The following is a 24,259-nucleotide window of genomic DNA, read 5'->3' on the forward strand; positions in this document are numbered from 1 at the left end:
CGGACAATACCTTCGACTTCATGGCTTGGTTTTTGCTCTGACATGCACTGTCATCTGTGGGACCTTATATAGACAGGTGTGTGCCTTTCCAAATCATGTCCAATCATTTGAATTTAACACAAGTGGACTCCAATTAAGTTGTAAAAACATCTCAAGGATGATCAATGGAAACAGTATGCACCTGAGCTCAGTTTCGAGTCTCATAGCAAAGGATCTGAATACTCATGTAAATAAGGTATTTTTTTATTTGGAGTTTCATACATTTGCAAACATTTCTAAAAATCTGTTTTTGTTTTGCCATTATGGGGTATTGTGTGTAGATTGATGAGGATTTGTATTTATTTCATCTATTTTAGAATAAGGCTGTAACGTAACAAAATGTTGAAAAATTCAAGCGGTCTGAATACTTTCCGAATCAACAATTTGTACTGTGTGTGTGTACAAAACCAGTGTTTGTCGCCAAGCCAGAGTCTTAATTAAACCGGGAAAATAACTTGCTAAGACCCATCATCAATGAGTTCTTACCCACAGTTTGGGAAACACTGCCCATGGAGTGGAACACAGCAAAAGAGGCTCACACTAGGCTGTAAAATCCATGACCCCCAGGTTCATTAGTTTCTTTACCAGTTTGTGGAACATATCTTTGACCATTCGTTATATTCCTCTCTATACATTACCATGCTGTAGTAAAAATCTCTAGGCTAACACACAGGTCATAATCTGAACTATGCTCTTTGAAGAATATGCATGGTCTTCCATCCTCCCTGTGTCGACTCTAGTGCATCATATTCCAGAGCCTTTTAGCCCATTGATCCGAATATAAGCATCTCTGCCTGTGGTGATGTGATATATGGCGACATCAGGTGCTACTGTATATTGACCCTCATTAAACCAGCACTAGGGCTCAATGAACGGCCATGAATGGCCGATAGAGAGAGAGAGAGAGAGAGAGAGAGGCTATAATTTTAGCATGCATACATGTTTCTGTAGAGGAGCTAAACCCCGTTCCTCTCCTCTGGGACGGTTGGTTGGCTCGGCCGGATATCAAAGGGAATACATGCCGACTCTGTTGCCATGGTGAGCCTAATTCGGCTTGGATGTCTCCTAATTGGAAAGCATGGATGGAGAAAACGAGAAAAAATAAGAGAAAAACATCAGTCATTATCATTAATAGGAATCAATAGTCCCTGGCCTAGGTGCTCGGGCTGTGGCAGTATCGATAGGTGAAGGGGGAGAGGTGAGGGGGGGAGGAATCAGAGGAGGGCTGTGACAGGGGGAGGGAGGGAGGAAGGGGGTTCATACAAATCAATGGAGGAGACTTTAACTTAAATGATTGCCGCTCAGAGTAGAAAAGCCAGGTAGAGAAATACTTTAAAGCTGAACGTACCGTATACCACAGATCATTTACATACTCAGGGTCCGCTCTCTCTAGCTGTCAGTGTTTTACCACCTGACGTACTGTGCACTAAATGGCAGTGTGAGTGCATTACAGTACCGTGAGGTGGGAAGGCAAGGGCCCTTACTTCTGTCAATGCTGTAGGTGGGAGCTAGCCTTTTGTTCATAACGCTATAAAAACAAATGGAACTGTAAATGTCAATCTCCAATTTCATGCACAAAAATGCAGCATTGCGGAATGGAATGAGAAGACCTAAAACTCCACTCTGTATGTTAAACCAACAAACGAAGAAACAACAAGTCAATTGGAAATAGAGGTCGACCGATTAATTGGAATGGCCGATTAATTAGGGCCGATTTCAAGTTTTCATAACAATATATATCTTTTTTTATACCTTTATTTAACTAGGCAAGTCAGTTAAGAACACATTCATATTTTCAATGACGGCCTAGGAATGGTGGGTTAACTGCCTTGTTCAGGGGCAGAACGACAGATTTTCACCTTGTCAGCTCGGGGGATTCAATCTTGCAACCTTACAGTTAACTTGTCCAATGCTCTAACCACCTGCCTCTCATTGCACTCCACGAGGAGCCTGCCTGTTACTTGAATGCAGTAGAAGCCAAGGTGAGTTGCTAGCTAGCATTAAACTTATCTGATAAAAAACTATCAATCAATCATAATCACTAGTTATAACTACACATGGTTGATGATATTACTAGTTTATCTAGCGTGTCCTGAGTTGCATATAATCGATGCAGTGCGTATCGTTGCTCCAATGTGTACCTAACCACCAATAACAAACACCAATACCTTTCTTAAAATCAAAACACAGAAGTATATATTTTTAAACCTGCATATGTAGCTAAAATAAATCTAGGTCAGCAGGCAATATTAACCAGGTGAAATTGTGTCACTTCTCTTGCGTTCATTGCACGCAGAGTCAGGGTATATGCAACAGTTTGGGCAGCCTGGCTCATTGCGAAGGAATTTGCCAGAATTTTACGTAATTATGACATAACATTGAAGGTTGTGCAATGTAACAAGAATATTTAGACTTAGGGATGCCACCCGTTAGATAAAATACCGAACGGTTCCGTATTTCACTGAAATAATAAATGTTTCCGGATTCTAACATATTAACATATTAATGACCAAAGGCTCGTATTTCTGTGTGTTATTATATTATAATTAAGTCTATGATTTGATAGAGCAGTCTGACTGAGCGATGGTAGGCAGCAGCAGGCTCGTAAGCATTCATTCAAACAGCACTTTCGTGTGTTTTGCCAGCAGTTCGCAGCGCTGTTTATGACTTCAAGCCTATCAACTCCTGAGATGAGGCTGGTGTAACCATGTGAAATGTCTAGCTAGTTAGCGGGGTGCGTGCTAAAAGCGTTTCAAACGTCACTTGCTCTGAGACTTGGAGTAGTTATTACCCTTGCTCTGCATGGGTAACGCTGCTTCTAGTGTGGCTGCTGTCGATGTGTTCCTGGTTCGATCCCAGGTAGGGGCGAGGAGAGGGACGGAAGCTATACTGTTACACTGGCAATACTAAAGTGCCTATAAGAACATCCAATAGTGAAAAGTATGTGAAATACAAATGGTATAGAGAGAAATAGTCCTATAAATACTATATTAACTACAACCTAAAACCTCTTACCTTGGAATATTGAAGTCTCATGTTAAAAAGGAAGCACCAGCTTTCAAATGTTCTCATGTTCTGAGCAAAGAACTCAAACGTGAACTTTTTTACATGGCACATATTGTACTTTTACTTCTCCAACACTTTGTTTTTGCATTATTTAAACCAAATTGAACATGTTTCATTATTTATTTGAGGCTAAATTGATTTTATTGATGTATTATATTAAGTTAAAATAAGTGTTCATTCAGTATTGTTGTAATTATCATTATTACAAATACATTTTTAAAAATCGGCCAATTAATCGGTATCAGCCTTTATGTTTGTGTTGTCCTCCAATAATCGGTATCAGGGTTGAAAAATCATAATCGGTCGAGCTCTAATTGGAAACCATATTTGTGATCTTGTGATCCCACATTTCTTTGTCTATACTGTACATGGAATAGATCAGTAGCATCTCTTGATCTATAATCAGTCATAACAATGGCAGCATTTGAGGGGGGTGTTAGGTCATCACTGAATAAACCTTCCTACAGAGAATCTGTTATTATTGTGTTTTGTCTGATACATTAGGTTCACTTTCCATTAATCTCCTTCCCAAACACTTCCGCCCAAAGGCACTTTGCGCAATAGTGTGAAATGTGAAAATACCACAGATAACAGCACCTGCTGCTGGTTTAGGTCAGTTCCCCCTACAGAACTCTAAAAAGGTTCAAGACATAGATAAGGACTTTCCTTCCTTCCCAACTCGAAAAAAAGGTTCCCCTATCATTTATCCATGTCAAATTATTTTAAATTAAAATGGAGAATTAATAATTGATTTATTCATTAGTGGAAGATGACATCCTGTAAGAGTTAATAAAACTTCTTCTCTAAAAATGGCCTTGAGACATACATCCCCCTGTAATTCATCATGCGAGTTAGTTTCCTGTATTGCATCTTCTATTCACTTCAGTAATGACTCGTGACTGAACAAACTATTGAAGAATTCATACACTGAAGAGTATGTTTTGCACAGTGTTTCCAATACATGTTGATATCAACTGATGTTCTTACCAGTAAATATTTACTACTAGTACATCATACCAGTAAATAAATAATAAATACACTACTAGTACATCATACTGTATGCACCTCTCTATATACTCCTGCGCCAACAGGTTGCAAGAAGCTAGTCTTCTTTTGCAATCACATTCATAGTAGCTTTTCCTCAGACTGAGCAACCCACATCCAGTGATCCAGAGGGAATACAAAGAGGATAAGAGATCCCCAAATCACCCTTCATATTCCCTCTATGCAATCATTACACATCTCCCCCAGGAGGACCACGTTGGTTCAACAACTCTGTTTCTGTTTTCCACAAGAGAGCGGCTAGCACTGATTATGGCTTTTACATATTGGAGGAGTGGAGGAACAAATGTGAAAGCTTATTTTCCTGGTCCCCTCTGGGCCACGTTTCTCCCATTACCTCTACGTCTCCCTTGAAATAATATATGCGTCCCAAATGAGTACTCATTTTGTTTTGATCAGAACCCTGTAGTAGCGTGCTAGGGGGGAATAGGGTGCCATTTAGGATGCAGATAATGCCACATTGTCTCCACTGAACCTTCCCCTATATCACATCACCACTGTGCTCTCCTCTATCTGAGAATGAGACCTTATTGTTCACACAGAGCCCAAACAAATACAACGGCAATTTACCTGACAATTTCCCTAAGAATCTCCATTGAAAGCTATTTTTTTGTCCAGGACTAGGCTTTGTAATCTGTGTCCGGGAAACCGGCCCCCCAGTATTTAGAATAGATCTTAGTAACAAAGCTTCATCTGAAATGTCATTGCCAGAATCCATAAATGAAATTGTGTAATGAAGCATATATGGGACTGTATGAAGTGAAGGTCTTCAGTTAAAACATTCTACTGCAATGGTTTTACAAGTTGGATTGTACAACCCAGAATGAAGGGTTTGAAAGGATGAAGTGTCTGATTTTGTGTTGATTTTATTTACAACCCACAATGAAGGGTTTGAAAGTGTCTGTGGTTTTATGAGTTGACTTTGTTTACTTACTCCTTTGATAGCTTAAATAATAACCAAATTAATACAATGTAATAATAATTATCACAGTGAGCTTTTCTAATAACCAATTTCTGTGTTCATGCAAGTGACTGATTGATCATGCCTGGGAGGAATCCTCACTATCAGTATCTGCAATTTGGCAGTACACCCAGAACCTTGTTTTGAGAACAGAAAGGGACATCTGTTTCAAGGTCTCAGAGAAGAAGCCTTGTGAGGTATTGGTCAGTCACATGCATGAACCAAATGTTAATGACAAATTAATTATGAATAAGCTAAATCGTGCAAATATAACTTGTCTGTGTAAGCAGCATATAAGAGAACTAACGGGACAGCCCTGGGGGAGCTCCTGACTGACATGTGTACATGATGCATTGAGTTGGTTGGAACCTCTCCAGCACGCTGATAACAAATAATGATTAATTTAATATTGACTTCAGGTGTCCCTGGTGGTAATTTCCACGACACTAGGATGGATTAACACCGTAAATACCAGTACATACACAAAATGCTCTGCTTGCATGTATTGCTGATTTAACAAACAAAACCCTAAACACTTTCAGAGGGAGAGCGAGAGGATTATTGGAAATGTTAGATCATCTATCCTCCAATAAACAGCAGTGCTAAATCCGGTTGTAGAATTACACCAGTGGTTCTTTGGTCACTCTATCCGCAATCACATTTTGCTCTACCATCCTCTATAGGTCAAGTATCCCCAGGTTTACCCATAACCCAGGTTGAGAACCACTGAATTGCACCATTAAAAACCCTGTTTTGGAGGACAGGAAGTGGGCATTTGGGACCCAAATGAGTGACTGTGATGTGGTGGATGGTGGATCCAGGAAGCCTTGGGAAGTTACACTTTATGACTCACCAACTGCTCATTACTGGGCTGGGACACATTCTTCTATTACAATAGACTCTGAGATGGAGCTGAACTTCCTGTATAGACTGTCTAAATATAAAAGGTAATAAACCCATAGCTTCTCCAGTGTAGTCTCCATGTGAGACAGTGCCACCTGCTGGTGATAAATATATATACTACTGGTATTCAAGTACACAAAGTATATCTGTATTTTAATGAACAAAATGCAAACATCGATCATAATTTCATGCAAATTATTTACTGTTACATGTCCCAATATAATATTGAGAACATATTGAAACTGAAATACTAGGAATCTATAAAGGATCTGTTGCGAAATCAAATCCCATACAAAACCAGTAAGAAGTGAATCCTTCAGACAAGCTTTTCAGACACTGGTGAAACACAGCGACACATTAGTCACCCCAAAAGCAAAAGAGTTTGAGAAATACCTATCTGCCCCCTGTCTTCCACTGTTATGCAGTGCAGGGCACATAGTTCAGGTAAAACTCTGGCTCAGTGAAGTCCAGGTTGAGGGTGGGTGTGTGGCAAAATGCTGTGGTAGCAGGCCAGAGCGGTGAAGGCTGCCTCTAGGGCCCCGGCAGCCCCCAGGAGAAGCCCCATGGCCCCTTTAGTGGAGGGGACAGCCAGGGTGGCGGCGTGCTGCTGGAACAGTCTCTTGATGGCAGTGTTCTCTGCAGAATCACCTAGTGGTGTAGAGGTGGCATGTGCATTCCCATACGTCACATGGGCTGGTTCCACACCAGTGTCTCAGAGTGCTGCAGACATGCACCTGGAAGAAGAACAGGAGAATGAAAGTGGACTGTAAAAATGCCATGACTTCAAATATGTTCACAATTTCATTTTAAAAAAATAATTTTAAAAAGTTTTAAAATAGGCCTAAGATTTTTAAATGTTTTATGTCATGGTCAAGTTGATAGATTTTGATAATGGTACTGGCTACAGTACATCTCAATGATTCCTTAACGCAAATAGTATGCACGTGATGAAAGAGTGCTATAAACCCCATCCATGACTATTACCCGATGGCTCCATCTCCATCAGCAGTGGGGGCTGTGATGTGGCTGGCGTCCCTTGACAGGCCATACCCCAGCACCTCAGCATACACCCTGGCCCCCCTCCTCACAGCATGCTCCCACTCCTCCAGGAACACTACCGCAGACCCTTCACCCATCACAAACCCACCCCTCTCTGGGTGTAAGGGCCGTGATGCCAGCCTGGGCCGGTCGTTCCAATGGGTACCCAAAGCCCTTCAAGTAAATGTAAAAGGTGAATTACACCCACATAGCAGTCAATACCAACTGAAATCATGAACATACAAATGGCGTAGGCATATCTTAATACATATGTAAAAATGTATAAAAAGGACAGACTAGATGTATACTAACAACAACACAAAAAAAACAAATATCCTGGGATCTTCAAGATTTACCTCGCCCTCGCAAACCCCGCAATTGTCAGAGGTCCCACACAGGCTTCTGTCCCACCCACTACCATGGCGACAGCGTCTCCGTGGGCATGGTCTCCAGTTTTGCAGGCGGTGGACACGGAGTGGTTGGGGCTTTTTAGTTTGTGCTTAATGCTGACGTGACCTGCAGCCATGTTGACCAGGATACGAGGCACAAAGGGGCTGACCTAGAATACAATCGAAATGGAAATGGGTGTTTATTTGCAGACTGTTCTTATATAATCCCAAGTTCTCAACCCTCCTCTACAAATAGGACACATTCAGACTACAAAGGGAAGCACAGCCGCAAGCTGCCCAGTGACACGAGCCTACCAGACGAGCTAAATCACTTCTATGCTCGCTTCGAGGCAAGCAACACTGAGGCAAGCAACACTGAGGCAAGCAACACTGAGGCATGCATGAGAGCATCAGATGTTCCGGGCAACTGTGTGATCACGCTCTCCAAAGCTGACGTGAGTAAGACCTTTAAACAGGTCAACATACACAAGGCTGCGGGGCCAGACGGATTACCAGGACGTGTGCTCCCGGCATGTGCTGACCAACTGGCAGGTGTCTTTACTGACATTTTCAACATGTCCCTGATTGAGTCTGTAATGCCAACATGTTTCAAGCAGACCATCATAGTCCCTGTGCCCAAGAACACAAAGGCAACCTGCCTAAATGACTACAGACCCGTAGTACTCACGTCCATAGCCATGAAATGCTTTGAAAGGTTGGTAATGGCTCACATCAACACCATTATTCCAGAAACCTTAGACCCACTCCAATTTGCATACCGCCCAAACAGATCCAGTGTATGCAATCTCTATTGCACTCCACACTGCCCTTTCCAACCTGGACAAAAGGAACACCGATGTGAGAATGCTATTCATTGACTACAGCTCAGCGTTCAACACCATAGTGCCCTCAAAGCTCATCACTAAGCTAAGGATCCTGGGACTAAACACCTCCCTCTGCAACTGGATCCTGGACTTCCTGACGGGCCACCCCCAGGTGGTGAGGGTAGGTAGCAACACATCTGCCACACTGATCCTCAACACTGAAGTTCCACAGGGGTGCCTGCTCTGTCCCCTCCTGTACTCCCTGTTCACCCACGACTGCATGGCCAGGCACGACTCCAACACCATCATTAAGTTTGCAGACGACACAACAGTAATCACCGACAACGACGAGACAGCCTATAGGGAGGAGGTCAGAGACCTGGCCGGGTGGTGCCAGAATAAAAACCTATCCCACAATGTAACCAAGACTAAGGAGATGATTGTGGACTACAGGAAAAGTAGGGTCGATGGGGCTGTAGTAGAGCAGGTGGAGAGCTTCAAGTTCCTTGGTGTCCACATCAGCAACAAACTAGAATGGTCCAAACACACAAAGACAGTCATTTTTATTTTTATTTTTATTTTATTTCACCTTTATTTAACCAGGTAGGCTAGTTGAGAACAAGTTCTCATTTGCAACTGCGACCTGGCCAAGATAAAGCATAGCAGTGTGAACAGACAACACAGAGTTACACATGGAGTAAACAATTAACAAGTCAATAACACAGTAGAAAAAAAGGGGAGTCTATATACAATGTGTGCAAAAGGCATGAGGAGGTAGGCGAATAATTACAATATTGCAGATTAACACTGGAGTGATAAATGATCAGATGATCATGTACAGGTAGAGATATTGGTGTGCAAAAGAGCAGAAAAGTAAATAAATAAAAACTGTGGGGATGAGGTAGGTGAAAATGGGTGGGCTATTTACCAATAGATTATGTACAGCTGCAGCGATCGGTTAGCTGCTCAGATAGCTGATGTTTGAAGTTGGTGAGGGAGATAAAAGTCTCCAACTTCAGCGATTTTTGCAATTCATTCCAGTCACAGGCAGCAGAGTACTGGAACGAAAGGCGGCCGAATGAGGTGTTGGCTTTAGGGATGATCAGTGAGATACACCTGCTGGAGCGCGTGCTACGGATGGGTGTTGCCAACGTGACCAGTGAACTGAGATAAGGCGGAGCTTTACCTAGCTTTACCTAGCATGGCCCTGTAGACCTGGAGCCAGTGGGTCTGGCGACGAATATGTAGCGAGGGCCAGCCGACTAGAGCATACAAGTCGCAGTTGTGGGTAGTATAAGGTGCTTTAGTGACAAAACGGATGGCACTGTGATAAACTGCATCCAGTTTGCTGAGTAGAGTGTTGGAAGCAATTTTGTAGATGACATCGCCGAAGTCGAGGATCGGTAGGATAGTCAGTTTTACTAGGGTAAGCTTGGCAGCGTGAGTGAAGGTGGCTTTGTTGCAGAATAGAAAGCCGACTCTTGATTTGATTTTCGATTGGAGATGTTTGATATGGGTTTGGAAGGAGAGTTTGCAGTCTAGCCAGACACCTAGGTACTTATAGGTGACCACATATTCAAGGTCGGAACCATCCAGTGTGGTGATGCTAGTCGGGCATGCGGGTGCAGGCAGCGATCGGTTGAAAAGCATGCATTTGGTTTTACTAGCGTTTAAGAGCAGTTGGAGGCCACGGAAGGAGTGTTGTATGGCATTGAAACTCGTTTGGAGGTTAGATAGCACAGTGTCCAATGGCGGACCGAAAGTATATAGAATGGTGTCGTCTGCATAGAGGTGGATCAGGGAATCGCCCGCAGCAAGAGCAACATCATTGATATATACAGAGAAAAGAGTCAGCCCGAGAATTGAACCCTGTGGCACCCCGATAGAGACTGCCAGAGGACCGGACAGCACGCCCTCCGATTTGACACACTGAACTCTGTCTGCAAAGTAATTAGTGAACCAGGCAAGGCAGTCATCCGAAAAACCGAGGCTACTGAGTCTGCCGATAAGAATATGGTGATTGACAGAGTCGAAAGCCTTGGCAAGGTCGATGAAGACGGCTGCACAGTACTGTCTTTTATCGATGGCGGTTATGATGTCGTTTAGTACCTTGAGTGTGGCTGAGGTGCACCCGTGACCGGCTCGGGAACCAGATTGCATAGCGGAGAAGGTACGGTGGGATTCGAGATGGTCAGTGACCTGTTTGTTGACTTGGCTTTCGAAGACCTTAGATAGGCAGGGCAGGATGGATATAGGTCTGTAACAGTTTGGGTCCAGGGTGTCTCCCCCTTTGAAGAGGGGGATGACTGCGGCAGCTTTCCAATCCTTGGGGATCTCAGATGATATGAAAGAGAGGTTGAACAGGCTGGTAATAGGGGTTGCGACAATGGCGGCGGATAGTTTCAGAAATAGAGGGTCCAGATTGTCAAGCCCAGCTGATTTATACGGGTCCAGGTTTTGCAGCTCTTTCAGAACATCTTCTCTGGATTTGGGTAAAGGAGAACCTGGAGAGGCTTGGGCGAGGAGCTGCGGGGGGGCCGGAGCTGTTGGCCGAGGTAGAAGTAGCCAGGCGGAAGGCATGGCCAGCCGTTGAGAAATGCTTGTTGAAGTTTTCGATAATCATGGATTTGTCGGTGGTGACCGTGTTCCCTAGCCTCAGTGCAGTGGGCAGCTGGGAGGAGGTGCTCTTGTTCTCCATGGACTTCACAGTGTCCCAGAACTTTTTGGAGTTGGAGCTACAGGATGCAAACTTCTGCCTGAAGAAGCTGGCCTTAGCTTTCCTGACTGGCTTTGTGTATTGGTTCCTGACTTCCCTGAACAGTTGCATATTGCAGGGACTGTTCAATGCTATTGCAGTCCTCCACAGGATGTTTTTGTGCTGGTCGAGGGCAGTCAGGTCTGGAGGGCTGTATCTGTTCTTAGTTCTGCATTTTTTGAACGGAGCATGCTTATCTAAAATGGTGAGGAAGTTACTCTTAAAGAATGACCAGGCATCCTCAACTGACGGGATGAGGTCAATGTCCTTCCAGGATACCCGGGCCAGGTCGATTAGAAAGGCCTGCTCACAGAAGTGTTTTAGGGAGCGTTTGACAGTGATGAGGGGTGGTCGTTTGACTGCGGCACAGTAGCGGATACAGGCAATGAGGCAGTGGTCGCTGAGATCCTGGTTGAAGACAGCAGAGGTGTATTTGGAGGGCCAGTTGGTCAGGATGACGTCTATGAGGGTGCCCTTGCTTACAGAGTTAGGGTTGTACCTGGTGGGTTCCTTGATGATTTGTGTGAGATTGAGGGCATCTAGCTTAGATTGTAGGACTGCCGGGGTGTTAAGCATATCCCAGTTTAGGTCACCTAACAGAACAAACTCTGAAGCTAGATGGGGAGCAATCAGTTCACAAATGGTGTCCAGGGCACAGCTGGGAGCTGAGGGGGGTCGGTAGCAGGCGGCAACAGTGAGAGACTTATTTCTGGAGAGAGTAATTTTCAGAATTAGTAGTTCGAACTGTTTGGGTATGGACCTGGAAAGTAGGACATTACTTTGCAGGCTATCTCTGCAGTAGACTGCAACTCCTCCCCCTTTGGCAGTTCTATCTTGACGGAAGATGTTATAGTTGGGTATGGAAATCTCTGAATTTTTGGTGGCCTTCCTGAGCCAGGATTCAGACACGGCAAGGACATCAGGGTTAGCAGATTGTGCTAAAGCAGTGAGTAAAACAAACTTAGGGAGGAGGCTTCTGATGTTGACATGCATGAAACCAAGGCTTTTTTGATCACAGAAGTCAACAAATGAGGGTGCCTGGGGACATGCAGGGCCTGGGTTTACCTCCACATCACCCGCGGAACAGAGAAGGAGTAGTATGAGGGTGCGGCTAAAGGCTATCAAAACTGGTCACCTAGAGCGTTGGGGACAGAGAATAAGAGGAGCAGGTTTCTGGGCATGGTAGAATATATTCAGGGCATAATGCGCAGACAGGGGTATGGTGGGGTGCGGGTACGGCGGAGGTAAGCCCAGGTACTGGGTGATGATGAGAGAGGTTTTATCTCTGGACATGCTGGTTGTAATGGGTGAGGTCACCGCATATGTGGGAGGTGGGACAAAGGAGGTATCAGGGGTATGAGGAGTGGGACTAGGGGCTCCATTGTGAACTAAAACAATGATAACTAACCTGAGCAACAGTATACAAGGCATATTGACATGAAGAGGGCACAACAAAGCCTAATCCCCCCTAGGAAACTAAAAAGATTTGGCATGGGTCCTGAGATCCTCAAAAGGTTCTACAGCTGCAACATCGAGAGCATCCTGACTGGTTGCATCACTGCCTGGTAAGGCAATTGCTAGGCCTCTGACCGCAAGGCACTACAGAGGGTAGTGCGTACGGCCCAATACATTACTGGGGCTAAGCTGCCTGCCATCCAGGACCTCTACACCAGGCGGTGTCAGAGGAAGGCCCTAAAAATTGTCAAAGACCCCAGCCACCCCAGTCATAGACTGTTCTCTCTACTACCGCATGGCAAGCAGAACCGGAGTGCCAAGTCTAGGACAAAAAGGCTTCTCAACAGTTTTTACCCCCAAGCCATAAGACTCCTGAACAGGTAATCAAATGGCTACCCAGACTATTTGCATTGCGTGCCCCCCCCAAACCCTCTTTTTATGCTGCTGCTACTCTCTGTTTATCATATATGCATAGTCACTTTAACTATACATTCATGTACATACTACCTCAATCGGGCCGACCAACCAGTGCTCCCGCACGTTGGCTAACCTGCATTGTGTCCCGCCACCTGCCAAACCCTCTTTTACGCTTCTGCTACTTTCTGTTCATCATATATGCATAGTGACTTCAACCATATCTACATAAACATACTACTTCAATCAGCCTGACTAACCGGTGTCTGTATGTAGCCTCGCTACATCCTCGCTACTGTGTATATAGCCTGTCTTTTTACTGTTGTTTTATTTCTTTACTTACCTATTGTATACCTAATACCTTTTTTGCACTATTGGTTAGAGCCTGTAAGTAAGCATTTCACTATAAGGTTTTGTTTATTCCATGTGTAACTCTGTGTTGTTGTTTGTGTCACACTGCTATGCTTTATCTTGGCCAGGTCGCAGTTGCAAATGAGAACTTGTTCTCAACTAGCCTACCTGGTTAAATAAAAGGTGAAATAAAAAATTAAATAAAAAATAGAATAAATCATACCAAGTTTGATGATTCTGTTATAATCAGGGAAAACGTTATTGATTTATATAGCTTTAAATGGCATTTTATAGATGTGTATTTCTATCATGTCAAAACTGGATTTTCTCTCTCAAAACAAAGGTTGTAAAAGTATGCTAGACATTTATAGAATAAATCATATCTAGTTTGATGTTTCTATGACAAACGGTGAATTAGTTATTGATTTATACAGTTTTAAATGGCATTTGATAGATTTGATGTATTTCTATCAAGTCAAAACTGGATTTTTTCCTCAAAACAAAGGTTGCATAAAACTATGCTAGACATTTATAGAATAAACCATATCTAGTTTTATGTTTCTGTGACAATCAATGAATTAGTTATTTTAAATGGCTTTTGGCAAATGTCTTATGAATATCTATTGAAAGTCCGAATGTGTGAATATAAAACCAACTTTATCCTTACTGCTCCAGCCTGGACCCAGGCTGTCAATGACTGATCCCTCACCAACACGACAACTTTACAGGCTATTAGTGTTGTAATTTGTCCAACTACGAAATACACCTCCCTGAATCATCTATTTGCCACTTACCACGTGAAAGCGACGATATATTATGTCATTATACCTCTGAAATCCTCTGCAAATGTCAAATGTGTCTTGCTCACACACTGGCATCCAAGCAAGTGAGTTCATTCAACGGAGATACTATCGTATTGCCTGATACCATACATTGAACATAGAAGTGTAGATTACAATGTATATACAACAGAACAATGTCAATTAATGTATACATTTGGGAAATATTGATTTATGGATGTCATTACCATATTTTACATCGATTTCTGAATAGTTTTTATTTTTAATATTTGTGATTTGTTCAGGCATTGCAATGGCAGCTATTTGGATTATTTACTTGAAGTTGCTAGCAGCAATGAAATCGTCGTTCATATAGCTAGCTACCCTAGTGAGTAAAATACGTCCAGGGCAGGAGGTTGTAGCAGAGAGGACATGGCTGGGTCTCAAGGATTCTCAACACTATGCGAAAATTCGAATGAAGTGTTTCTAGACGTCGCGAAATTGTTGATCACCTATGCCGACAACATTCTTAGGTAATACTGTCTGTGTGCTTGAATGTAAGCGGAAAAGATTGCCTAGCTAACTTTGCTAGTTAGCTTATAATGCTAGCTTCCTTACTAACTTAACTTAGATTCTTTAGCTCGTAGTTATACATTATGCAGTGTCATCTTGTTGAAAAGAAAATGGAAAAATGAGGCGACTACAAGCTACTGAAACGGGCAAAGCTGTCATCCGCTCGAGTTGCAAACGCTTGTTACATTGTAACAACATTTATTTTCCTATTGGAAACGATTGTAACTACTTATCTCTAACTCAACTTTATCTCATGCAGCTGCTGAGTAACGTATGAAAATTGTTTTAACGGAACTCAAAGACCTGCCTGTTCTTTATACCGACATAACATACAATGCCTTGCAAAAATATTCATACCCCTTGCCTGTTGGACTTCATTTAAATTGAAAAAGTCAGACAATCATGTCTAAGTGGATTTTTTTATTTTATTAATAAAATGTAATAACTAAAATATAGTCATATTCAGCTCCCTAAGTCAATACGTGTTAGGAAAACCCATTAGCATCGATTACAGCGGTCTTCTTGGGCAGCCGCAAAATGCAGAATTTGCTCCTCCATTTCCTTGTTGCTAAAATTGTAATTGTTCGCCCAATTTCAGTTTGACAAAACAATGTATAGTGTAGATAATCATTGTACCATCTCTAAACCGCTGAAATATGTGCAATAACCTAAAATATGTTATTTTCTGCTTTATTTAAGCTACCTAAAGTAGCATACTGACTACACCGCTCCCATCGCGGGCACAAGCGTTGCGAAATAAGCGCTAAAATAGAAGTCAGTTATATTTGTGACACCTTGTGCAAGCCCTGCCTCTCCCATCTCCTCATTAGGTAATACCCACTTGGGTGATTGAAAGATGAACTGAGGTCGGTTGTGGTAATACTATGAAAGTTAGATGCCAATCGCCATATAAATTAGCGATCACGACACACAGGTTGAAATATCAAAACTCTGACCCAATTATAGTAATTTAGTCAAAAAGCATTAAACATTTATGGCAATTTAGCCAACTAGCTTGCTGTTGCTAGCTAATTTGTCCTGGGATATAAATGTTTTAGTTGTTTTACCTGAAATCCACAAGATCCTCTACTCTAACAATTAATACACACATAAAACGGTCAACCGAAGTGTTTCTAGTCATCTCTCCACCTTCCAGGCCTTTTCTTCTTTGGACTTTATATGGCGTTAGATGCCAAACTTTCATAGTATTACCACGATGACCAACAGACCTCAATTTCTCTTTCAATCACCCACGTGGGTATAACCAATGAGGAGATGGCACGTGGGTATCTGCTTCTATAAACCAATGAGGAGATGGGAGAGGCAGGACTTTGTCACAAATAGAACTGACTTCTATTTTAGCGCTTGGCAACGCAGATGCTTGTTGTCACGCGTGAGCAGTGTGGGAGCAATGGTTGAATAACATGTATGTGTACATTTACTTTTGCGACGTGAGCGGTGTGTGTTTAGTTCTATGTTAATTTGGTCAGTCCTCCAAAAAGTTACGTATTGCAGCTTTAAAGTTATGGGAGTTGTCTTGAGTATTTCTGGGTAAATCTCTACTCGATTTGCACACCTGGATTGTGCAATATTTGCCCATTTTATTATTTTCAAAATTATCAAGGTCTGTCAAGCTGTTGTGGGATCATGGCTACACAGCAATTGTCATGTCTTGTCATAGATTTTAAAGCAGATTTGTCAAAACTGTAACTTGGCCACTCCAGAAAGTTCAGTCTTCTTGGTAAGCAACTCCAGTGTAGATTTGGCCTTGTATTTTAGGTTGTCCTGCTGAAAGGTGAATTCCTCTCCCAGTGACTGGTGTATGGCAGACTGACTGAAGAAGGTTTTCCTCTAGCATTTTGCATGTGCTTAGATCACCCCATTTATTTTTATTCTGGAAAAAAAATCCATTATTTGCCAATGTCAAGCATACCATACCATGATTCAGCCACCACCATACTTGAAAATAAGGAGGCAGTTACTCAATGATGTGTTGGCTTTGCCCCAAACATAAGGCTTTACATTTAGGCCAAATGATGTATTCCTTTGCTGTGTTTTTTGTTGTTGTTGCAGTATTACTTTAGTTCCTTGTTGCATACAAGATGCATGTTTTGGAATATTTTTATTCTGTATATTTCTATTATTTTCACTGTCATTTAGGTTATTATTGTGGAGTTCCTACAATGTTGTTCCACCCTTATTTTTCTCCCATCACAGCCATTGAACTCTAGCCATTATGGCCTCATGGTATTTTGTTAATTTAACCTTCATTTAACTAGGTAAGTCAGATAAGAACTAATTCTTATTTACAATGACTGCCTATCCCGCCCGACTCTGGGCCAATTGTGCACCGCCCTATGGGACTCCCAATCACGGCTGGTTGTGATACAGCCTGGAATCAAACCAGGGTGTCTGTAGTGACGCCTCTAGCACTGAGATACAGTGCCTTAGACCGCTGCGCCACGCGGGAGCCCATGGTAACATCCCTGAGCAGTTTCATTCCTGTCCTGCAGCTCAGTTCAGAAGGACAACCATCTTTGCTGTGTCTGGGTGGTTGAATACATAAACAAAAGCATAGTTATCTTGACCATGCTTAAGGAGATATTCAATGTCTGATTTTGTTTTTAAAGTTTTAATTTAAAACAATTGGTTATTATTACCCGTCTACCAATCACTGCCCTCTTTTATGAGGCTTTTGAAAAGCTCCCTGATCTTTGTAGTTAAATTCAATACTTGATTGAGTGACCTGACAGATGTTGTATGCATGGGGGACAGAGGAACATTTAGTCATTCAAAAATGTCAACCTGTATTATATCACACTGAAATAGTCCATTTGATTTGTTCAGCCAAATTGTATTCCTGGGCTAATTTAGGCTAAACAGAAGGGCTGAATACGTATGCAACAAATTCATCATTTTAAATCTTAAAAAAATAGTTTTTCTTCCACTGAGTATTTTGTGCGGATTGACAAATTACAATACTTTTGCAAGGCACTGTGCATCCAATACATTTTCACTAGCTAAGATATTTGTGAATGTCCTTGCAGGAATCCCAATGAAGGCAAATACAGGTCTATTCGAATAGGGAACCCTACATTTTCCACCAAACTCCTTCCTATCAGAGGGGCAGTGGAGTGCCTCTTTGAGATGGGCTTTGAGGAGGTAGGCTACTGTTGTCATCCTTATTCCAAAAACACACTGATTGCATGTCATTGAAATGTCAGGAAAGATGTATGCATGACTGCCTTTGAAAAGTTCTCCATAAGTAAACATGCCAGAAGCCTCGATGCATGTCTTTTGGGATGCATTTTTATCTGGATCTCTCCTTCTCTCCTCAGGCTGAAACTCACCTGGTGTTCCCCAAGTCTGCCTCTGTGGACCAGCTGAGGAGAATCCGGGAGTCCATCGCTGCAGAAAGGGATCAGCGACTGGGTGTGGGGCAGCCCCAACAGTCTCCTGTGACAGCAAGTGCCACACCCCTGGCCTCAGCTCCGGCCTCGGCAGCAGCCCAGGGTCCACCTGTTACTGCCAGCCTGGCAGCTAGACAAACCCCTGCACAAGTACCCTCCTTGGTAAAGCTTCAGTCTTGTGTAATAATTTCTCTCTCAAAAGTGTATCCACTTTTGTATTTTTTTATTTGTATTTTATTAGGATCCCCATTAGCAGTTGCAAAAGCAGCAGCTCCTCTTCCTGGGGTCCACATGAAACATAATACAGAACATCAGTAGACAAGAACAGCTCAAGGACAGAACTACATACATGTTCTTACTTTGTCAGTAAACAATTGCATCCCTTCAATTGAACTCTTATCTCTCTCACCCCCCCCTCTCTCCCTTTTTAATCTATCTATCTCTCCTCCCTCTGTTTCTGTTCATCAGGAAAGCAGTATGATCTTCCTGACCACCCTCCAGTCTAACTTCCAGCATGTGATGGAGTATGAGAACTCAGAGCTACAGCAGAAGGCTTTAGGTGTTATACCACACCAGCAGCTGACCACCACAGCCAAGGAGAAACTACAGCAGGCCAAGCAGGCCGATCCAGGTAACACCAACCCCGTAGTTCAGAGTTCCTATTCAGGTTTAACCTCGTTCCCAGTCTCAATTGCTATTGCTGGTTGGCAGATGAGATGAATTCCGGCTAAACCAGTTCTACTGTGCTTTATAAACAAGCATTTCGCTACACTCGCATTAACATCTGCTAACCATGTGTATGTGACAAATAAAATTTGATTTGATGATTTGATAAACGCTGGGTGGATTGAAACAAAGATGTGGAACTTCACATGGTGCACAGTGTTTGTAAAGTTTTTCTTAATGATACTGAGTGCTAAAATAAGCTTGATTGGAATGAAAAACTCACAACAACAAACCAGTGATTTTGGCTGATCTTCAGGGGTGCAAACTAGTCACCTTTTGGTGAAATTCGCCTTTTTGAATCCAAAATAGGTGATGTACGTGATTCGTGTAGATCCAATGAGAAGTTTGGGGGTGGGGGGCTTTGGCTGAACGAGTGATACGCGTTTGGAGCAATACTGTATATACTGGATGAAACTCTTCAGAGCTTGTAATCAAACAGTTGATGTATATTGTATTTCAGGATGTCCATTAACATTTTTATTTTATTTTTAATTTGACCCCTTTTTCTCCCCAATTTCATGGTGTCCAATTATTTTCGTAGTTACTATCTTGTCTCATCGCTACAACTCCCGTACAGGCTCGGGAGAGACGAAGGTTGAAAGTCATGCGTACTCTGATACACAACCCAACCAAGCTGCACTGCTTTTTAACACAGCGCGCATCCAACCTGGAAGCCAGCCTCACCAGTGTGTCGGAGGAAACACCGTGCACCTGGCAACCTTGGTTAGCGCGCACTGCGCCCGGCCCGCCACAGGAGTTGCTGGTGCGCGATGAGACAAGGACATCCCTACCAGCCAAGCCCTCTCTAACCCGGACGACGCTAGGCCAATTGTGCGTCGCCCCACGGACCTCCGTGTTACGACAGAGCCTGGGCGCTGCAGTACAGCGCCCTTAACCACTGCGCCACCCGGGAGGTCATCCGTGAACTTTAAGGACATTTGTTCTTGCTTTGACCATATTCCTCTCTCTCTCTCCGGTCTTCAGATTGCAACCTGAGTGAAGAGGACCTACTGGTGCTGGAGCTGCTCCGCTGGTTTAAAGGGGATTTCTTCTCCTGGGTGGACTGCCTACCGTGCAACCACTGTGGGGGTCCAACCCAGTCCTCAGGCCCACTGGCCCCTTCTACAGAGGACCTTCGCTGGGGAGCCCAGAGGGTAGAGAACCATCACTGTCAGGCCTGTAACCACTCTACCAGGTTCCCCAGGTGGGTTCAATGAGTCAGTGTTTTCTCTATCATTATATATCCCACCTGTTTCAAAGAAGAGCTGGAAAGTGATCCTACGTGGCCAGTTGGTAGGAGCGTGGTGCTAACAATTCCAAGGTCGTGGGTTCAATTTCTGCAGGGATTTTAATAAAAAAATGTATGCACTCACTACTGTATGTCACATTGGATAAAACATCTGCTAAGCTACATATTAAGACATCACTCTCCTGTGTGCAGGTACAACAACCCTGAGAAGCTGCTGGAAACCAGGAGAGGGCGCTGTGGGGAGTGGGCCAACTGTTTCACCCTGTGCTGCAGAGCCCTGGACCTGGAGGCCAGGTATATCTGGGACAGCACAGGTACTGTAACACTCTATTCGTTCATGTTAAAGCACAGAAGCTGTTACTGGAGGCTCTACTAATTAAGACTGGTTCAGGAGGGGGTCTCTCGACATGTTCCTATTCTGTGATAGTGTGACTGCTTTCCCATTCTCTGCTATTATCCCTGGAGAGGTTAATTGACTATGTGGAGCTATTGGCTCCGTGGCGGTTTATCCTATTCTCAACTATTTCTAACTGGCCATAACTGTGTATCTCCGCAAATACTGTATGGCAGATATGTCGTTAATATGTTCTCCTGTTCTTTGTCCTGTCCCAGACCACGTGTGGACGGAGGTGTACTCTGCCTCTCAGCATCGCTGGCTGCACTGTGACTCCTGTGAGAACGCCTGTGACAAACCTTTGCTCTATGAGATTGGCTGGGGGAAGAAACTAGACTACGTTCTGGCTTTCTCCAAGGACCAGGTGAGGAACACACTCGCTCTCACACAGAATGTACACTTCGAAGGTGCCGGAGAGGGTAGTTGGCGTTTCCCACTGAAAATGCCGCGTTCAAACACAATGCAATTGTGAGCATTCACTTAGGCCCAATCTGTTAAAGTATGACGCAATGCTTACCTAATCTCTTCACCCATGCTTAGCTTGATTACACACACTTCAGAAAAAAATGAGTCAATAAGTCTCTAGCTGTGGCTTGTAGAGTTTTTAGGATGTTAGGAGTGTGTTGTGCTGCAGGTGGTGGATGTGACCTGGAGGTATTCCTGTTACCACCCAGAGGTCCTTTCCAGACGGAACAAGGTCCAGGAGCCCTGGCTGCTATACACCATTAACGGGCTCAATGCTGTGGTAGGTTCACCTCAGACCTCCACCACCTTTTTAACCTCATATATTCATCACCAAACCCGTATCTACATATGTGTAAACCGGTATAGTGCTTCACGTGTTATGAGCATATATGTTATGCAATTTGTGTAGAGACCTCTCATCTGGTGAGGTAGATTGTAAACATACAAGCAACTGTATTCAAAAGGAGGCTTATTAAATGTACTTTTTAAACTAGACTTTTTAAAAGCTTAATGGCCCTGAATTTGGCAGTTGTCTATAGAGGCACCAGTCTCTTTACCCAGAGCCTGATAACATTCCTATGTGTTCATCTGTAGAGGATAGAGCTCAGTCACCCATCACTTTTCTGTATTCATGTCCAGAGGCAGCAGTCCCTGAGCTCTGAGAGGAAGAAGGAGCTGTTAGAGAGACTCCTAGTGGAGCTGGTGGAGTTTATATCTCCTAAGACACCCAAACAGGGTGAGCTGGGAGGACGCAACTCTGGCTCCCTGGCCTGGAGGAATGCCCGCGGCGAAACCGGGCCAGGGACTACTCCACCGGTGAGCTATACAGCTGTGTTACTGAGTCAAATAACTTGTTACTTCCTTGCATCTTTGTGGACCCACTGGGACCACTGATTCGAACATGTATGACTGTAGTCGCTTTGGATAAAAGTGTCTGCTAAATGGTGTTGTTATTATTATTAATAATAACTGTAATGGTCCTTTGAGTCAGATGGTTACAAGACAATTGTTCCTTGGGGACCAATGGGGGAAACGTCTCTTTTTAAATGAATGTATTTGTGTTTCTCTACCAGGCTGCTGCAGCAGAGTTTGTGTTTGTTCCGACTGAGAAGGAGAAGAGTGGGAGAGTATTCCATCTGCGGTATAACTCCACCAAGGATCACTACTGCAGGGTGTCCAATGACAGTGAGGACATCCAGGGCTGGGACAAGACTGTGTGGAGGAAAGAGTCTGTCTTCAGGAAGCTGGAGAATGACTGGCAGATGGTTAGTTTTTATCCATGATATGTCATAAACGACAAGATGCAATGCTCTTATTGACTCAATCTAGTTCTTATATTGACACATCAATGGGATACTTTGTTGCTTTTCTGTCTTTTTAATATTGGTCAGTCTTTGATTGTTAATTCAAGGGCGTTCCTTTTTTGCAGAACCAATAATAAAGAAGTAGCCTTTATCAATATATCCTAACTTGTATGATGTATGTATCGCAACTGTAAATGTTTCCATATTTCTGCTGTCTTTTTCCTGTCAGTAAATGCGCTCTGTCCTGTCAGGTATATCTAGCTCGTACAGAGGGCTCATCGTCAGGGAAGATCAGTTGGAAGTTGGACTGTGCTCCTGTAAGGATGAAGATAAAGACTGTCTCAGTCAGAGCATGCAGCCAGACCTTTCACTCTGGAACCGTCCGCTGGGGTCTGCAGTCTGGACAGAACACCACAGAGTTCTCAGGAGGTTGATGGATGATTGATAGATTTGGCTGGTTTATGTGACCCATCCCTTTCACTATTAAGTTGGAAGCATTTTTTCAAATTGACTTGAAGTGCTAATTGTATACTTAGTGATTTGTAAATGTAAAACAGATATTATGATTTGATAATCGGGTATGCTTTGCTTGTGCACTTAAATATATACATTTTTCTTCTTTATCCTGCATAACAATGGCTTTATGTTTTGTCATGTTTTTGAACACTCAGACGGGGAGATGCATTTGCTTCTGGGTCTTTCTGGATCCTCTGAGTTGGTCTTGGAGGCGGAGCTAGCCGGAGGAGAGGGCGAGTCGTCATGGCAACACTCCCAGCTATTCCGGCGGAGTTTGAATGAGCCGGAGGAATCCTCGTTGGAAATCCTTGTTGAGATGGAGGAGGATGCTTAATGATGGAGACACTGTGCATTCGATCGCTCTGAGCAAGGCGCTGCTACGTTAATCTTCATCACGTAATGAGTAGTTATTTTGGGATGCAACATGATGTATAGATCAGTGATTCTTCTCAGTGCCTTGCTCAAGATCAGGAGAGTCTAACTCATTCCATGGAGGGCCTAGTCTCTGCTTTTTTCCCCTTCTTTCAATTAAGACTTAGACTACCAGGTGAGGGGAGTTCCTTACTAATTAGTGACCATAATTCATCAATGAATTACAAGGGAGGTGTGAAAATCCAGACATACTGCCCTCCGTGGAATGAGATCGACACATGCTCAATATGATCACCTTGAATACACCGACTCTACATAGACATGTATAGTATATTCATATGCGTCTTGGCACTTATGAGACAAACAAAGGGTTAGTAGTTTGGTGATGATGATGGTTGTGGGTACAGGATGGATGGTCGGTCAATTAGTCCAATAATCCTTTTGGATCTGTGTCTTGAATCAATAATCTTATATTGATTACAGATTTTGTAATGAGGCTGGTTGGATATTTACTGCCAGGAATGTAGCAAGACCCAGACCCAGCTTCTGTATGACACAAAAGCCTCTTACCTAGACTGTCTCTGCCCAATAAGGAGTAACTTAATCCTCTTGGACCTCTTGGGAGCATATGGTGTCCAACAATGGCTTTCCACCTCAAAGGGGACAGTGGATCAATATGGCCTGGCTGCAAACCCCTGCCATAACAAGGTTCTGGCTCCTGGACATAGGAATATGACCTGTGAGCCTAAAGTCCATTTGATATGGATTTTCCTCTTGTCTTTTGAAGAAAAGCAATATAATATCTGTGTAATTGTTGAATGGACCCCAGAAAGCAAATTAACTATTGATAGGTTTTTATGTCAGTATCCACTTATGGATATACAGGTATTCTATATTTTATTTGTGGTGAATGCATGATGAAGACCTTTGTTAAAATATTTTAACTACAACTACCTTGCAGAAATATGAAAGAAGTTCATGTGTCCTTGTTCAAATATGTCAATTGTGCAATCGGTATAATAAAGAATACGCTTTTTTGATTAACTGGTTTCATGCAGTCTATGGACCACATGGGTTCCTAAGTAAGAAAAGTAGTGCGGGCGGTGATTCTACTACCACCTACTGGTTAAAAACTACAAGTACATTGTGGGGCATGTATTTTTGTTTCTTCCCTATTGGCTCAAGTACCGGCTCCTAGAAAAGCGAGCACCGGA

The 24,259-nt window shown here is 43.1% G+C and overlaps 1 protein-coding gene and 1 pseudogene across 1 annotated transcript; one reads left to right on the forward strand and one right to left on the reverse strand.

Moving 5' to 3' along the window:
• Positions 1-6,157: 6,157 nt before the first annotated feature.
• Positions 6,158-14,152, reverse strand: LOC124043355 (annotated as a pseudogene).
• A 237-nt stretch (positions 14,153-14,389) lies between these two features.
• On the forward strand, positions 14,390-24,089 carry ngly1 (N-glycanase 1). The gene is made up of 12 exons (XM_046361884.1): positions 14,390-14,569; positions 17,657-17,771; positions 17,948-18,181; positions 18,488-18,650; positions 19,730-19,949; positions 20,187-20,308; positions 20,607-20,752; positions 21,023-21,133; positions 21,493-21,669; positions 21,927-22,118; positions 22,409-22,586; positions 22,829-24,089. The coding sequence occupies exons 1-12, from the start codon at positions 14,469-14,471 to the stop codon at positions 23,005-23,007; spliced, it is 1,938 nt and encodes a 645-aa protein (XP_046217840.1). The 5' UTR covers positions 14,390-14,468; the 3' UTR covers positions 23,008-24,089.
• The last annotated feature ends 170 nt before the right edge of the window (positions 24,090-24,259 follow it).

This window comes from Oncorhynchus gorbuscha, linkage group LG09 (assembly GCF_021184085.1).
Source record: "Oncorhynchus gorbuscha isolate QuinsamMale2020 ecotype Even-year linkage group LG09, OgorEven_v1.0, whole genome shotgun sequence".
Taxonomy (NCBI): Eukaryota; Metazoa; Chordata; class Actinopteri; order Salmoniformes; family Salmonidae; genus Oncorhynchus; species Oncorhynchus gorbuscha.